Source organism: Tenrec ecaudatus, chromosome 5 (genome assembly GCF_050624435.1).
Source record: "Tenrec ecaudatus isolate mTenEca1 chromosome 5, mTenEca1.hap1, whole genome shotgun sequence".
NCBI classification, from domain to species: Eukaryota; Metazoa; Chordata; class Mammalia; order Afrosoricida; family Tenrecidae; genus Tenrec; species Tenrec ecaudatus.
The window spans coordinates 149,866,759-149,885,155 of record NC_134534.1 but is presented as its reverse complement, the minus strand read 5'-3'; the positions used below and the strand labels follow the sequence as shown (position 1 = coordinate 149,885,155).

General features: G+C 47.7%; 1 protein-coding gene across 1 annotated transcript; it reads right to left on the bottom strand.

Annotated features, from left to right (window-relative positions):
* Positions 1 to 4,018: 4,018 nt before the first annotated feature.
* MRPS25 (mitochondrial ribosomal protein S25) lies at positions 4,019 to 16,151 on the bottom strand. The gene is made up of 4 exons (XM_075550070.1): positions 15,927 to 16,151; positions 7,703 to 7,809; positions 5,077 to 5,164; positions 4,019 to 4,411 (listed from the first exon to the last, which is right to left on the bottom strand). The coding sequence occupies exons 1-4, from the start codon at positions 16,058 to 16,060 to the stop codon at positions 4,219 to 4,221; spliced, it is 522 nt and encodes a 173-aa protein (XP_075406185.1). The 5' UTR covers positions 16,061 to 16,151; the 3' UTR covers positions 4,019 to 4,218.
* Between the last annotated feature and the right edge of the window lie 2,246 nt (positions 16,152 to 18,397).

Genomic DNA, 18,397 nt, shown 5'->3' with positions numbered 1-18,397 from the left:
TTACAGATAAGGAAGCAGTCGGGAGCTTTCAGGATGTGACCAGGACTCTAGGCAGCAGAGGAATGAAGGCTTCAGCCTATTTAAGCCCCACTGTCTTGATCCTTTTTGTTTCTATTGTCTTAAATACCTATATTGTCAGGAGAGACCCGTCCCTGGAGAGGGACATCATGCGTGTACAGTGGAGGGGGAGTGTAAAAGGAAAGGCCCTCAAGATGGACAGACACGGTGGCTGCAACAATGGGCTCAAGCAGAAGAACAATTGTGAGGACGGCAAAGGACTGAGCCCATTTTCCCATGTCTAATTCTATCCCTAATCGTCATGTTCATTATGTTTCAGTCGTCCTGAAAAGCTCAGTGTGCCTCCAGTGAATGTTCTTTTCTTTCTCTTTCTTTCCATTGATCTGTGGTCATTAGTAATCACTACAAAGTTTAGGTGTCTAGCAATAATCGTTGGTATTTCAGATACTGTGTTACCGGCCCCCACACCCCAATGGGTCCAAGGGGCAGGTGTGTAGTTGAGGGGTAAAGAGACATAAGGCAAAACATGCAAGGGCTCACCTCTTCTGCAGTCAGGACTTCAGAGAATATATTTCCAACAAAGGCTTACATATACTCTAGGGCCTGCATTATATATACTCTGGGGCCTGCAAGCTGCCCTAGGTAACCACCTACCTCACGGTGGGCTGTTTCTTAACGCTAAAAGGTCCGAGTTCATTGGAGGAGGAACCTAACACCCGTGCTGGGGGCAGGGGAGGGGGCGTGGCTGTCTTCAGAGCCTAGCGGGCAACAGCATCAGTCTGCTATAAAGCTGCAGGCTGGACAGCAGTCTGCCATGTATGTACTTGTAAGAGGTCACTTCAAGGCAGCACTAGTATGGGAGGATATGATGGGGAACCCTATTTATTAAGAGAATGTGATGGGGACTCTCTTCAACTCACAAGGGTAAAGGCCTCCCTCCACCTAGAAACCCAGCCTGACAGGCTTCTTAGGATATAAGAAAGGGTTCATCCCTACACATTCTGATCCCATTCTGTTTCCCACAATATATGAAAGTCGATCAGAAAATATTGCTAACTATTGTTCCAAATGAGACATGTTTAAATAGGTCTCTGGCATCAGTGGATGGCTGCAGACAGTAAACTAATGTCTTCATGCCTAGGATTAAATTCAAGGCAGAGGTTGCTTATGGCAACTCTTTTTAAGATTCAAAAGGGACAATCTCAATCTATTTTCTCGAAAGGGCACAAGACAATCACGGGCTTATCCTGAAAACTTTCTGGAAAAAAAGGCCAGGAACGTTCAATCAAGTAATTTTCCCATCACAACAAAGTACTTGCTCTGTTTTAAGAGCAACAGGGTTATTCTATTAGAATTTTGTTGGGGATGTTACTCCATTTACCTAGGTGCCCTCTTTTCCCTGAACCCCCCCAAAAAGCATTTGAAAGGGGGCTCATGGAGGAGAGGAGTGGGGAGGGAGAGCTGCTGAAGTAGATAGCAAATGTTTTGAGAATGATGAGGGAAACAAATGTACAAAAGTGCTTGGCACGATGGGTGTATGTGTAGATCGTGATGAGTTTTTTACAAGCCCCCAATAAAATTTATCCAAAAAAAATAAAACAACATTTGAAAGGAACACAACTTTAGTCCCTCAAGGAAGCCAAAACTGCAGGAAGGGTTGGAAGGAGGATGAGTAGGTATGGAAGCACGAAACGGAGGAAGTGTGATAAGTGAGGTTACAGTGAGGGGGTTCTAATCAATGAGATGAAACAAGATTTCTATGAATTGTTGGTTTGGAATTCATTGGTTTCCTCTACAAAACCTGATTTGTACTATAAATCTTTTACTCGATTCATAATTTTTTAAAAATGTATATAAACATAAATGGAGGATAGTCAACAAATAGAAACTTCACATTTTAACAAAGGTTTCTATGATTTTGGAGTACTTTTGAATACATCCTTGTATGTACTACTTTATCCATTCATTTGTTGTTGATGGGCATTCTGGCTTCTGTTCCCAATCCTTTTTTAAAAGTTCTTATTACTGTACCCGATAAGGTAGTCTTGGCTGAATCTTCACCCCTTGGTGGCCCAGCTTGTCCTCCACTCTGGACCACAGATTCCCAGACATCAGACATACAGCTTCCCTTTCAGGGAAAAAAAATCATTAACTCAGCCCTCCTAGCAATTAGGACTTTGTGCTGTAGCCCATGATCCATGATAAAGTGTAGGTATGTGTCAGTTATTAACTGTGGTGGTTTGCATGTTGTGATTTGCTGGAAGCGATGTCACTGGTCTTTCAAATACTAGCAGGGTCACTCAAAGTGAATAGGTTTAAGCAGAACTTCCAGACTAAGAAGGAATAGGCTGTCCAACTTTAGAGCAATCAGCCATTGAAAGCCTTATTAATAGCAGTGGATCGAGTCAAGCCTGCAGGACCTTCATTAGCTGGTGAAGCACAACTCGAACTCGGATGAGAACAAACAGCTGCAAAACCCCAACAATACCAACAGGTAAGACCCTATTAAACGGAGGAAAGATGGACGTTGTCAAGGATTTCACCTTGCTTAGAAACAATCTACACTCATGGAAGCCACAACAAAACAATGCATTGGGGAAATCCACTGCACAAGACCTTTAAAATGTTGAAAAGCAAGGATGTTGCTTTGAGGATTGAAGTGCATCGGTGGTATTTTTCAGTCGTCTCATATGCATGTGAAAGTTGGACATTGAATACGGAAGACTGATAAATGATTACATTTGAATTATGGTCCTGGCAAAGAATATTGGAAAGGACCCTGGACTACCACAACAACAAACAAGTCTGCCTTGGAAGAAGTGCAGCAAGACTGCCCTTAGAAGCAAAGAGTGAGAATTCATCTCTCATACTTTGGACATGTTGAGAGACCAATCCCTGGAAAAGGACATTCAGCTTGGTAAAGTAATGGTCATCGAAAAAGTGGAAAGCCCTTGACAAAATCGATTGGTAACAGTGGCTGCAACAATGGGCTCACATCTAAGAACAATTTTGAGGGTGATGGAGGATCAGGATACAGTCACTAGCATTTGCATCAACCTGGACAGCACCGAACAACAGTGCTATCATTCCAGACACCCTTGGGGTGGCACTGCCCACTTTGGAACCCACTCTTCTGAATCTGTCCTTGCGGTGACCCTAGAGGGCTCTGACTGGCTCCTGTCCTGAAGACTGAAAGCTGCCTGACTAAAGTGACAGTATCCTGAGAAAAGGCACCCTAGTGATAGTGTGGGTCCACATCAGGCTGCTAACTGCAGTCAGCGGTTTGAAATCCTTGAGAGAAGAGGGCTTTCTACTCCTGTGAAGAGTTAGTCTGAAAAGAAGAGCATCTTGGACTACTCAGAGCCAGCTCAACCCTGTCCTATAGGGTCACTATGAGTCAGCATCAACTCTGTGACAGTTGAGTTTTGGGGGCTTTTTTGAGAAAAGAACTGCCTCATGTCGTTGGATCTTTGACCAAGGGCTGAATGAGCCAAGACAGCGAAGCACCGCCTGCAGACACCACTCGGCACTCAGGCTCCTCTCAGGACAGCACCTTCTTTCCTGCCTCGTGGTTAGAAAACCCCCAGATGAACAGTGACAAGGGCCATCGTGGCTGGGCATGATTGACCTGCCAACCAGCATTTACCCAAGTGATGCCGGTCCGTCTGCACTGCAGACTCTCGTTCCCCGGCACCCACAGACAGGCAGCTACAGGAACAAGCTGCAGTTTCACTTTAGAGTGTGAGGGCTGCCTTTGGATTTCTGAAGCACTGCCCAAGGGGGTGTTTGGAAGCACATCCACACTGCCAGCCACAGGCATTATTCTGGCCAATCTCAACCCCCGGTTCTCCAGAGCAGGGTCTGGACAAGATATGAGAGCAAAGGAATGAGACACGTGTCCATAAGCTGGCCATACAGCCTCCCTCCCAAGGCTTGTCCCTCATGCAACAACATGCCTCCTCCTGTGTCTCTTAGGCTCTCAGACAACACAGCCCACTGCTGGAGGGAAAAACATTTTATTGGTTCAATAGGCTAAGGGTATTCATTCAGCAACTCAGCTGCAGCTCCTTCTCCCCCTCTCCCCAACATCTTTTTTCACAGGTATACAAAAGTTCCTTTTTGTTGATTAATGTCCAGAGTTTCCAGAGACAGATAGGCCATACGGTCAGGCCCAACTTCCTCAGTGCCATAGGCCAAGCCTCAGTCCTGGGCACTAGCTTTAAAAGCTCCTTTGTACTTCCACCTCATCTCCTTAGGTAATGGCACCAGGGCTGGGCAGGGCACCTGCCCCTCCACTTCACAGATGCACTCCCGCAGGCAATACTTCCGGGGTCCAAAGTGGGCTGGGTGAGAGAGCTGCTTTTTCTCCTGCTCCTCTTTCTTGAGGGTTTCCCTGCCAAATGAGCAGACAGCAATGACGCTGAGCATCACAGCCCCGAGCAGCAGACCAGCAGGCATGGCTCAGCTCAGTGAACACCCCCACCACATCCCCCAAGGTAGGGTCTCGCCTTCTAATTGCACCTCCTCCCCAAACCCACTGGATGGCAGGGCAGCCTCTACAGCAGGTCTGAGGGACTGGTCACTTGGAGAATGGATGCCAGATGCTGAGTCCCATCCAGAGTACAGGACCAAGCACATCGCAGCCTTTAGGGATGAGGTCTGGCTGGGAGGCATAATCGCAGGTAAGGAGCTGTGTGGCCTCAAATGCTTTGTGGGGGCCTCTCAAGAATTCTCACTTCCCTCCTGTCTCTTTTTACCCCTAAAAGAAAATGGACATGCCCCTCAGGGGCCCGGAGTTAGACATCTGTTACCTCCAATCTGAGAGGCCCAAGGACAGACACAGAGCAGTATATTGAGAAAGTGTGGGCTGCATCTCTAAGGGGCTAAAGCTTACAGAGGTTCAACGACCTGAAGCTACATGCCCGAGAACCACGCAGCCAGGTGAGACCTGCAGCCCACACTCTGTGCCTCAGTGCCTCCCAATGCACCCCTTCCTGCTCCCTCCAACACTCTGGGCTAAGATGTTTGCCCCCCTCCAGGCCAGCCCCAGCAGCTCACTCGTTCTTCCCCAGGATGGTTCTGATATGCGCCATGATCTCCTTATTGCTCTTGGTCTCCACGTCCACCAGGACCTGCTCCCCAGTATCTGCAAACAAGCCGCTCAGGTGAGCAGGAGAGCTGAGGCCGGGCAGCACACTCCGTTTCAAAAGGCAGGGATGTGAGATCTACTCTTAGTGACAAACATTTTAGCAACACAATATATTTGATGACATAGCCCATACATACACTGCTCCTTATTTTTCCATTTCCACTTCAGATAAATTCAAAAGTACACACTATAATTGGAACCCCTGCAAGCCTCCAAAGTGTAATAGTGTTCACATGGCAATTCTGCCCAGAGATCTACAGACCTCTGCTTCTCAAAATCCCCGGGGCCGCTAACAAGGGGATCAGAGGCGTTCTGTCATAGGATCAAGGAACAGGGGAAACAAATACATCTCCACATGCAATCAATGAGTTGACACTTTACATATGAAAGGTACATGAATGGTTCACAGTCCGACATGTAAGAGCTGAAACTACGAAACTTTTAGAAGCAAACGGGAAAATCTTCATGATCTTACTTAGGCCTAGATTTTTTTTAAAAATACAACTCTTAAAGATGATCAATCTATCGCATGGTTTGTTATGTGAATTATATGCCAATAAAACTTTCAAATACTTAAAATCAACTTTCATTTATGAAAGGATAGTGAGAAAACTCTGCATCTGTCATCAGCTATCAAAAGCGTCAGGTGGGGGAGGAGGGAGTGGGGAGGGAGGGGGAAAATGAGGAGCTGATGCCAAGGGCTCAAGTAGAAAGCAGGTGTTTTGAGAATGATGAGGGCAACATATGTACGAATGTGCTGAACACAATGTATGTATGGATTTGAAGAGTTGTATGAGCCCCTAATAAAATGATTTTTTTAAATAGGTCATAGACTGAAAAAGAGAAAGTGTCAGGTGTCACAGGGACTCCCTAGCCGGCACTGATGTTTACTCAGTTGGCAGAGTGCAGGTTGGTTTCTTTTTGACCTCTGACACCTGTCCTAATTCTGAGAGCCTAAGGTCAGAGGCAAAGGGCTGTGTGGTGACTAGTGTGGGAAATGACTGAGATCTGGGGACGGGGTCGAGAGCCACCTTTGGGAGACAGGAGTCACGTTGATTCAGATCACAAAGCTTCCAAGATGTTCTTTGACCTGCACCACGACAGAGGCATCACCTGTGCAGAATTCACTCCTGCTCTTTCCTCAGAGTCAGATGGACCTTCATTGTGTCTGAGGAGCAGACCTGCCTTCTCAACTCCCTATCTCCTCCATCTTTCAAGGCATTACCACCCAGAGACCTCATCGTTTTAACTCTGCCCTTACATCTAACTTACTCCAGTACTGATCAACGAAAGGATTAAATGGAAAATAATGTATTCATTCAACTACTGAAACATGGAACAACACAGATGAATCTTAACACCATGATGATGAGTAAAAGAAGCCAGATAAAAGAGTCGATATCTCAAGCTGTCAAACCAGTAAAATTCACCTGTGAGGAACACAGTAATAGAGGTTGCCCTGGGTCGATGGGGAATTAACTAGAAAGTAATATGCGGATGTTCTGGAATGAGAGACATGGTTGGTCTCCTGTATAAAAGTGGTTACACAGGTGTACACAGTCAGAGCTCATCAAGTACACCTAAGGAATGTGTTATGTAAATTAGAGCCCAGTAAGTTAATTTAAAAAAAAACAGGTACCACACATGCAAATGGCATGCCACCACCATTCTTTTCATGTCTGCCCTCGCGCTTGGCGTCTTTTGGAAACCAGCATTTGTTTTCTAAAACACCATCTGGTGGCGTTTCACTTGGTGTGCCCTTGCTGAAAGATATTCTCTACAAAGACAGAAGCCTTTGTTTGGTCCCTTGACACAGGAAGCACCTAGCACACGGGGTCTGTTTCTAGTACAAAAGGTTCGTGGCAAAATGGAATCAAATGATAGTGGAATTTTTCCGTGACCTTTCTGACACCCCCTGCATAGACACCTGAGAAATATTTTCAGAATGGATGAAAACACATCATTTTGTTCCCTGAAACACTTCCCAGCCTGGGGTCATTTGGTTCTCCAAACTGCGTAAGGCCTCCAAGGAAAAAACGGAAGGGGAACAAGATTCCTTCACGGAGAACAGGGCCGACACTTGGCCTTCTGCTGAGCTCACACTGAGCCCAGTTACACCAAGGGCCTCACAGGCCTGACGGCACCACAGGCGCACTGTCCGATGAGGACGCGGAGGCGGCAGCACTACGAGAGGTGCTGGGGGGGCCCGGGGCGGGCCGATTCAAGGGTTCCAGGCAGGCTGCCTGAGCTGCATCTGCAAGGATTAGAAAAACATGGCGATGCCAGGAGACATAAAGGGCGTCCGAAGCAGACGCTAGTCCGTGCAGGGTGAAGCAGGAAGGCAGGAGGCAGCGAGGAAGATGAGTTCCCATCTTAGCCAGCTCGCACACGTGGGCTAGGGAAGCCAAGGGGGATGGATGGGCATGAAGGGAAGCAGTGCGCACACCTGTACTTCAGATCACGCTGCCCGCCTGCAGGAGGGATGGCAGGGAGGCAAGGCCCTGGGCATGCATGGACTAAGCCTGGCGCACTCACCTAAGTAGAAGCGGAGGAATGGGGACGGGGTCATGTTCTTAAACATCATGATCTGCACCCAGGGGTTCTTATACTGGAGCTGAGGTATGTTGAAAAACACAAATCTCCTGCAAAAGGAAGAAATGACACTCATGAGACAGTTATTTTTCACCTAAAACCCTGTACACGCGAGAAACCCAAAACTTTCATCAAATTCTCAGGGGCCCTCAAACCCTACAAAGCTGGAGAAGAGCAAGAGCGCCGGCTCTCTGAACAGCACGCCGACTCCGGGCGAGTCACTCGAGGGAAAGGAAGCCTGCCTTCTCCCCACCGCCCTGGACACCACCCTGAAACTCACACGCCACCCGGGCCGTCACTGGTGCTACGTGGCCCCTCGGCTGCACCCTCACAGGTGAGGCCTTCACGGGCTCTCGGTTCTACCTCACTCAACTCGAGAAATGCGAGCATGAAAATAAACACAGGACATTCCTACAATTTTTTAAAATCACTTTATTGGGGACTTGTACAGCTCATCGCAATCCATCCATCCATCGTGTGTCAAGCACGTTTGTACATCTGTTGCCCTCATCATTCTCAAAGCATTTGCTTTCTACTTGAGCCCTTGATCTCAGCTCTTTATTTTTTTTCATTTTTACAATTTAGGCATGGGAGAACTGTTCAACCTTAACAGAAGTTCATCTGAGTACATTAAACTTTTCAGTGGCAAAATTTACCACAACCAAAACCAACATCTGCCAAACCCAAAGTGAAATGTTCACCGGGCATAAAACAAAGAGCTAATTTCCTTAATATAGTTCTCAAAACTCACCCTCTGCCACTGCACTGACGCGGACTCACAGTGGCGCCATCAGACAGGGCAGAACTGCCCCGTGCGTTTCTGAAACGGTGGCTCTTTACAGGAGCAGAAAGCCTCGTCTTTCTCCTCTGGAGCAGCTGGCGGCTTTGAACCACTGTTCACTGTGTGGTCCACTGCGCCACCAAGTCAAGACTAATGCAACTTAGCCACCACAACAAAACACAAAAGCCAATGCGAGGCAGTTGATGCACCCTTTCACCCATTAACTTGCTAAAGACTTTTAAAGGGTACAGAAGTTTAAAGAAGGGAAACGTTTCCTTCAGAATATAAATTAATTTAATCCCCTTCGAGGTCACTTTGGAACTACTAAAAATTTAAAGCACAGATCGGTTTGTTTTACTGCGTTGCCGTATGTAAACTGGGGCATGAGAAAGAGGAAGGCGCGGAACTAGATCAATTGACAGTGGTGCAGCACTGGGCTCAGAGCAGCTGGGAGGCTGGCGCAGGTGGGCAGTGTTCCGTTCTGTTGTGCCCGGGGTGCTATGGGCTGGAACCAACTCAGTGGCACCTAACCCATGTTTATGGGGGCAATTCAGTGACTTCACTGAGCAGCCACCCCCCTTCTGCCCCATCGCCCCCACTTCCCACCCGTCCCCACAGATAAATTCCGGTCGGTGTCTGTATTTGCCTTTTTCAGCTAAGAGTGATCAGACAGTAGATGTCCTCTGGTTTCAGAGATGCTCACCCTGAACACAAAGTCGCATGTGAGGTTTCATTACAACATAATTAACAGCAAAGGGGTAAAAGTAGCTTACGTGCCCACCAGTTGGAATCAGATCAGTTATGACACAACCATGTCTGGATCCGTGGAGCTGGCCCTCCCGCTCCCCTCTCCACCTGCTCTGTGTCCTGGTGTAACACAGATGGCATAGGGGTCCCCTTGCCGTCTGGCTGTCAGGGAGATTCTGGCCACAGGAAGCACAGGCCAGCGTGAGACCTGGGCACTTCTCGCCCTGGCGGGGCCCATCCTCTGCAGCTCCAGCCTCCAGGTACCCACAACCAGCCCTCAGGCCTAGACCTGCGGACTCCTTTCCTTGTCCTTGTGGGTTCTCTGCCTCATCCTGGCTCACACCACTGTAAACTTCCCGGGGCTAAGTGCTGCCCTAATTGAAATGGGCTGTTTGCGCCCTGCTGGGACCGAGAGAAAGGTGGGGTAGGGCATGAGATGAACGCAGTCTTGGAGCCCGAAGTATGGCTGGTCCCCTCAGCTCTGCCACTTCCAGCTGCCAGGCCCCAGCCAGGCCCGCCTCTGGGTCTCAGTGTTGGTGCATCTGCAAAACAGCTGGTGACAGTATCGACTCCATGAAGCAGTTGAGGGATTAAATAAATTAGTATATAATTAAAGAGGTTAATATATCTAGTACATGGTAAGAGGTCAATTAATGTGAGCTACTATTGGGAATGCTAACCACAAGGTTGGCAGTGCAAATCTACCAGCTGCTCCTTGGGGAGAAGATGAGGCAGGTGGCTCCAGTACAGATGGACAGTCTCAGACTGTCCACAGGGTTTGACACAGGCTGCATGGCGGCGGGGTGGGTCTGGACACATGGAATTCACTGTGGCGAGCCCTGGGGAAGCTCTCCTACAGAAGCAGGAGCTGACTCTCCCTGCACTGCGAGCAAGATTGGGAGAGGCCCGTGGGGCACACTGGACAGAAAAAAGGAACGTTGGTTTCTGTGAGGCGTCCCAAGTCAAAACTGGCCAGACCCACCCTACAAAGAGCAGGTGTGCTCTGGTGCCACTGAGTACCCAGTAACTATTGTATTACAGACAGTGAGCAGCAGCTGGCTGTTCTACTTCCAGATGCAACTGGAAAAAACCATACTTACCTGCATTTTACATATGTGCCACCACTTAACTGTCGGTTTGCCATCCTATGGTGGCTTGTGTGTGGCTGAGATGCTGGGAGCTACGTCACTGGCATTTCAAATATTAGCAATGTTACCCAGAGTGAATAGGTTTCAGCAGAGCTTCCAGACTAAGAAACCAGGAAGAAGGAATGGCCTGTACACTTCAGCCATCCACTGAAAACCTTCAGCTAGCATCCAAACACCGTCGGATACGTAAAGCCTCCTGAAAAGAAGTACAACACTGTCAGAGAGGGTGCCAGAAGATGAGCCCCTCAGGTCAGGTGACAAGCAAACTACGACTGAGGAAGAGCTGCCCTCTCAAAGTAGAGTCGACCATGACGTGAACGGAGTCCAGCCTTCGGAAGTAAGACCTTCAGAACCTTCATTTGCTGATGGGGCACGCCTCAGAACGAGAAGAAATACGCGCAACCATCGATGAGTAATTGGCACTTGGAATGTGCTAAGTATGGATCTGGGAAAATTGGAAATCACCAAAAATGGAATGCAAAACGATTGACATTCTGGACATTAATGAACTGAAATGGACTGGCATTGACTCATTTTGATTCAGAACCATTAGGTGTACTAGGCCAGGAAGGACACATTCAAGAGGAATGGTGTCGCATTCATTACCAAAAAGGGCATTCCACAATCTATCTTGAGGGCATCTTGTGTGGCGGCAATACAGAACCAAGCATGGATCAGGGAACGCAGAACGCAGTTTGTTGAACCCAGTCGGCAGTTTGTGGAGGACTCTGTTCGGCTGGTTTAAAGATGCACCACACCTGACAACAAACAATTTCAAAAAATGGCCCTGGCAACCGCGAGAGGATTTGCTGTAATGGGACTCCGTGGCTTCTTTGTGAAACAGACCATCGCCCCATGAGTAACATCGTTGTCGGTGGCTGAAGGTCCGTCTGTCGTCCTGGGGAGTGGCAGGCACGTGAGGGTTTCAGCCCATGGAGTGAACGTGTCCTGTGGATTTGTGTGTGTTTCACTTTCTCTTCCTTCTAAGATGGTTTCTATTCCAAAAACAAAAAGCTCTATCCTGAAGTGCAGTGCTGTCTGTGAGAGGGTAGTATCTATGTGCTATAAGGAAATCCTTATATAGCTGTCACTGCAGCTATTACTCAGATTTACGAAAGTGAATTCCACCAACATCTTCAGTCAGAAAGTAATCACATGCAATCTCGAGGTGCACTGCTGTTGGTGACTGGAATGCAAACGTTGGAAACAAAGAGGAAGAAACTATAGCTGGAGAATACTGCCTTGGTGAGAAACAAAGCTAGGGATTACAGAGCCGAATGTTGCAAAAACAATGACCTCTTCATCACAAATACCCTGTTTCAATACAGATGGACGTCTCCAGATGAAACACACGGAATCAAACCGATTACATCTGTGGGAAAAGCCAATGGAGAAGCTCATTCAGCTGCCAAAATCAAGGCCTAGATCTGCCCGTGGAACAGATCATCAGTTGCTTGGGTTCAAGGTAAAGCTGGAGAAAATGAAAACCTATCAAGGTAAAATAACAACGATGAGTCTTATCCCACCGGGATTTTGAGAACAGATCTGATGCACTGAACACTAATGACAGAGACCTGATGAGTGGTGGGATAATATCAAGAACATGCATCAAGAAAGCAGGTCAGCAAAAAGACATAAAAAAAATCAAAGTGGATGTCAAAAGAGACTCTGAAAATTGTAGACTAGCTAAGGCAAATGGAAGGAATAATGAGTCAAAGAGCTAAACAGAAGAATTCAAAGGGCAATTAGAAAAGACAAAGTAAAATATTATAACTAATGTGCAAAAACCTAGAGTTAGAAAACCAAAGAAAGAGCACATTTGGCCTACCTTCAACTGAAAGAACTCATGAAAAAACTATAAGCCTTGAGTTGCAATACTGAAAGACTCGATGGGCAAAATATTGAATGATGCAGGAAACATTTAAAGATAAAAAATAATACACAATCACTGTACCAAAAATAGCCATTTCAAAAGGTAGCTTATGAGCAAGAATTAAGGGTACTGAAGTAAGAAGTCCAAGTGGACTGAGAACATTAACCAAAAACAAGGCTCCAGGAATTGATGGAGCATCAACTGAAATGTTTCCACATGCTAATGAAACACTGGAAGCACTCACTAATGCATGCCAAGAAATCTGAAAGACAGCTACTTGGTAGAGATCCATATTTGCAACCATTCCAAATGCGACCCAACAGAATGCTCAACTTACAGAACATCATTGATATTAATGGGAGTAAAATGTTGCTGAAGAATCTGCAACAACAGTTGCAGTAGTACGATGACAAGAGAGCTGCCAGAGGTTCAGGCAAGTTCCAGAAGAGGAATGAGAACAAGAGATATTACTGCTGACGTCAAGTAGATCTTGGGTGAAAGCAGAGAATGCCAGAAAGATGTTTACTTGTTTGTGTTTAATTGCCTCTGCAAAGGCAATCAACTGTGTGGATCATAGCAAACTATGAATCTCCTCAAGTATAGGCCTTCCAGAACACACCTTGTGCTCATGTGGCCCTATTTATGGATCAAGAAGCAGTCATTCGAACAGAACAAGAACCACTGTGTAGTGGAAAATCAGGAAAAGGTCATATCCTCACGTCAAACTTATACAATCTGTACAATGCCGAGTAAATCACCAGAGAAGCTGAATTATAGAAGAACATGGCATCAGGACTGAAGGCAGGCTGATGAAGTCAAGGACTGCATGAAGACAAGAAAACCAGAATCCTCACAACTGTACCAATAGGTAGCCTCATGATAAAGAGAAAAGACGGGCGGTGCCACGCATGCGCATGGCAGCAGCAGCCATGCACTCACACGACACAGTGCACTGGGTCAATCTGCAGAGACAGACATGAACATTTGGATGTGGGGCTCCTTTTCAAAACAGAAATTCTGACAACCAATAAGTTGTCCACCTGTCAAAAGCTAAACTGGCAGAACTACATGCACTGTAACAACTAAAAGGTAACTGGAGTTTCTACTTCTGTACAACCAAACGCCTATGGGTTCTGGCTCCCTGGTTTGAAGTGTAGGGACGTGGTTTCCCAGGACATCACAGTTATTCGGCCTAGCAATGTATTTAATGCTTCTCTTGTGCCCAGTGGTCATCGAAGGTGCATTCACCTGGGGCAACAGGAGAATCGGAACCGGAGGAGTTGGGATGTGTGGCTGGCTAACTACCACCATGAGCCACCACCTCCTTTGTGCCGAGCTACCAGGAGAAAAGTGCAGAACTGAATTTCAATTCCTCGTGCACACTATACTTTTATTGCCTCCTTGAGATAATCTCCAAACCTTAAGCTCCCCCACCAAAAAAAAACCGTGAAGTCTAAACAAAACAGTTTTGCCTAACCCGTGAGAGAGGTCTGCCTTGAGCACTGTGCTCGTTTAAGGACTTCCTACAGGGGGTCAAATTGGTAACAGACTCAAAATGTTAGGAAAGGCCCCTAGTGAGCTTGAAGGAAGGACAAGTCAGAAAATGCGGGTTAGAGTGGGTTCACAACTTGAAGAATATAGCCATGCCACTACGTTGTAGCTGCAGAAACTGCTGAATTGGTGTTATTTTTGCTGGCTATATTCTCAAACAACAAAATAAATAAAATTTAAACGAAATTCTGACAAAATGGAGGCCATGCTCAGAATATGAACCTAGCAGTAAATCTGTGTTCAGCTTTTTCCAGCTCACCCCAGCCTCATCCAGCTGCCTCCCCTTCTGTTAACTGTCTGACCGCTCTCTGCTTTTGAGACCCTTGATGTGCAGAAGCACAGGGATACCTATGAACCTCAAATCAGTCTTCTAAGAAGCCCTCATTCCAGCTGACCCCATGGAAATAAGTCCAAGTTCTCTTCCTCTTCTGGGGAGACCTTTCTACCCATAACAACACTGCAGTCAACCCTTTACCTAGGACCATCTACACAGGACTCGTTCTCCCTGGCTCCATTGACCATAAATTCCCCTCCGCCCCTGACCTACAGCTCTTGGGATCCAAGTCTGCAGAAGCCCAGCCTGTTGCCTAACTTGAGGCCTCCATAGTCCCACCTATTCTCAAAATTTTTCTTAATCACTGCTGAATTCACAGCAGAATACGGGCGCTAGCATTCAAGAGGCACTCAATGCTTCCTTACTCCACGCCACAAGAGCACAAAGAGTAGCTATGGCCGCAAAGTTCCACCCGAACTTTTCCCGTGGGAGCTTCCATCAGTCAGTCCTCACTCAACTCTGGCTGAAAAGGTATAGTGTCTAGGGGGTGAGTGGGCTGCCATAAACCATCACCAGCGAGGAGCATGCGCAAATCCCAAGTTACAAGCCGCCCTGCACCACTAGCCCTGGCGCTGAGGACAAGTGAGCTCTCTGTGGCGCCTTCCCTCATACCCACAGTGGGGATAAGGATGGAGTTCTCTAAAGATCCTGTGACCCACACGAGAAGCATTTAGAACCGATCAGACGTGCAGCACGGGCTCCAAGTTAACAGCTACTGCTTCCCTCCCTTCATCCTGTTAGAACTGTTAGGCAGACTAGCGCAGGGCTAAAAAATGTCCATTAAAGCAAACCCAGAGAACCAGGCTCGGAACAAGGAGTGGCGCACTGCACATGCTCAGAGGCTCAGGTTTCCCACCGGTAGGCATGGGTGGGCGCTAAACCTGGATTGGCCCACCTAAGCCACCTGGATTGGCCCACCTGGGCCAGGTGAATTCAATTCAGTCAATGGGGTCAATCAGGGGTCGTCCACCACGCCTCCCCGTGGAATCCTTGAAAGGGCAGGAGCCCAGAGTGGAGACAGACTTTTGTCTGAGCAGCTTCTGCCAGGCTGCATGGTCGGGAGGAGTCCTATGGGTGCCGTGTAAACCTGAAACTTCTAACTCATAAAACTCACTTGGATCACGAACCAGGCTTCAGCGTGAATTCTTTCTCGCGCGGGGCCAAGGACTGAGGTATAAGTCTAGCTCCAGAGAGATCGAACAGAAGCATTTGTCAGACAAGACTGAATGTCCGAGGAGAGCTGAAAGCTCGGCAACGTGCAGCCCTGGCGTTCGTGGGCTGGGTTCTGCCCCGATGCGGGGAGGAAGCGACCTGAGGCTGAGCTGCTCCACCACGCGCCTGCTGAACACCGGTCGTGGGTCGGTGGCTCCTCTCCAACCTCTAACCCACCTCCACACGAGAAGGAGAGGGCGACTCGTCCTTCCACCCTCCACCGCAGTCTACGATCCCAAGTCTGGGTGGAGTACCGCCGCCAACCCAACCCAAGACCTGCGTTCAGGCCGGTCTGCCGCCCTCCTCCTCTCGCCGTGGGGACGGCAGCCGCTGCTCGGTTTGCCCGTCTGTGAAATGGGGACAACAGCTCCAACTACATGCAAGGGGTACCCCCAGGATTAAGCGGACTCCAAACGCAGCTCCCTGACTCACTAATTGGAAGCAACGTCACCAACTTGTGACCGCTCTGCTCACTTTGCGGTTTACGGGGTCGGCGGACGGCCTCACGGGCTTGGACTGACCTGGCGCCCTCACCCAGCTCCCCGTGCGTGTTGTAATTCACCGTCATGACCTTCACCGAGTCCTTGAACACGACATCACCCTGGCCCAGGTACTGCAGGGTGCGGCGGATGGGGAAGCGGCCTTTCATGGCCATGGTGGTGGTGGCGGCGGCGGGCCGGGCAGTGGGTGCAGAGGAACCAGCAGGGAGCGAGCCACCACCGCCGCGGGTGCATTCACACACTTCCTCCCGCCGCGGTCCTGCTTCTCGCGAGACGTCTCAGGGCCGCTCCCAGCAAGCAGCGCGGCCGCCGCGGAGCTACCTGGGACTTGTAGTCTCACGTGAGCCACAACGAAACCTAGCTCCCGGCTGTAGAGTAGACTCAGACTCCGCCAAGTGGTGGGTCTCCGAGCTGTCGCTCAGTACGGCGCTGAAAGCCTCGTCTTTCTCCGCGGAGCTGCGGAGGAGCTCACATTGCTGACTTGGCGGTTAGCCGACCCAGGCTTCACCCAGTACGCCACTAGGACACCTAACCAAAAACAAGCTCACCGCCATCAAGTCCTCGCCGACTCATAGCGACCCCATAGGGCAGGGTCGAGCCGGCCTTGTGATTTACGAGACAGTAACTCTTCACAGGTGTAGAAAGGCCCATTTTGAACTGCCCACCAACGCACAGGGTTCCCACTGCCACCAGGCTCCCCCAGGGCTGGTAGATGCGGGAAAGCCTTGCTCCCGCACACCCATTGCCGTGCTGTGGGTTCCTGCTCCAACACCCTAACCAGAAAGACCAAACCCACTGCCTCCGAGTGGCCACTGACTCTGAACTGGGGTCGCCCCACAGGACAGAGAACTTTGACCCCAGTAGCTTCCCGACTGCAAATAGAGTGGGTTCGGCCCACTGATCTTTCAGTTGGCAACCTGGTGTCTATATCACTGCCTTTTCCGGGAACCTATCTTCATACTCGTAAATTAGAATTAGTCCTCCCTACCTTGCCCAGGCCAGCCACCTTCACCGCCAGTCTCCACCAGACAAAAAGGCAGTAGAAAATCAATCAGGACACCTGAGTTCAATCTCATTAAGTCATTTGTCTCTCAATTTCTCCAGGATTTGAGCTACAAATTTCTATATTTACCAGAAATAAATTGATTTTCAAAAGGAGAAAACTGGTTTGGGATTTACCCCTTAGTTCACTCGCTTAGCTCTGCATCTCTTTAAGTACTCTCTTTGACTATGAAAGTTTTTACTTTTTTCCATTCGAAGGACAATTTCACTATATACATAATTCTAGGTGAGTGGGACTTTTTCTTTCAATACTTTACTCTTTGGCTCACATGACTTCTGAAGAGAAATCTGCATTAAGTCTTATCCCTGTTTTTCTATCATTAAGGTGCATTCTTTTCTCTGGCTTTTTCCAATACTTCCTCCTTGACGTATACAGTTTGAATGTGAAATACTCATATCATGTTTTTGTTGGTTTGTATCTTGCTTGGTGTCTTAGTTTCATAGATTTACAGTTTGGTAATTATGGTTTGATTTGTGGTTTTTGGCCTTGTAAAGGCTTTCAAATGTCTTCTTGTTGTTACTTTTACTTCTCTTTTTGGTATTCCCATTATACATGTTACATCTTTTAAAACTCCCACAATGCTGGAAAGTTCTGTTTCCCCTCATTCTTTACCCCTTGCATTTCAGTAGGAAAGTTTCTATTGATATATCTCCACACTTGGTAATTCTTCCCTCAGTCTTAACCCGTTAATGAGCCCATCAAAGGCATTTGTTATGGATTGAATTGTGTTTCCAAAAAATGTGTTGTAAATCCAAACTTCTATACCTGTAAAGAAAGATCCTTAGTGGCACAATGGATTAAGCTTTGAGTTGATAACCAAGGAGTCAGCAGTTCTAACTCAGAAGCAGTGTACTTCTACATGGACATAGAGCCTCAGAAACCCTACAGAACAGTTCTAGTCTTTCCTAGGGGGTGACAGAGAGTCAGAATTGACTTGGCATCAATGAGCTATACCTGTGGACACACTCTTTGGGGAATAGGGTTTTCTTGGTTATGTTAATGATGTCATAATCAGTGTAAGGTGTATCTTCAGCCACATACCTTGGAGATATGAAAGAAGCAAGAACAGTTGGGGAAGATGTGATTGTCAAGGAACCAAGGAACAGATGCTGAAGAGAAAAACAACTTCCCACAAGGGCCAACAGAGAGAGAGAGCCCTCTGCTAAAGTATGTGCCCTGAATGCAAGCTTTTAGTCTCCTAAACTGTGAAAAATAAATTTCTGTTCTACAATCACCCACTTGTGGTATTTCTGTTGCAGTGACACTAAGGAACTAAGATAACTTTCCTTCATTTCTGTTACAGTTTCTGATTTCTAGCCTTTCCTTTAGATTCGCTCTTGGAGTGTCCAGATCGTTTACATTGTCCATCTTTTTTACACATTGTGTACGTTTCCCAACCAAGTCCTAAATGTATTAAAATCAGAGTCAT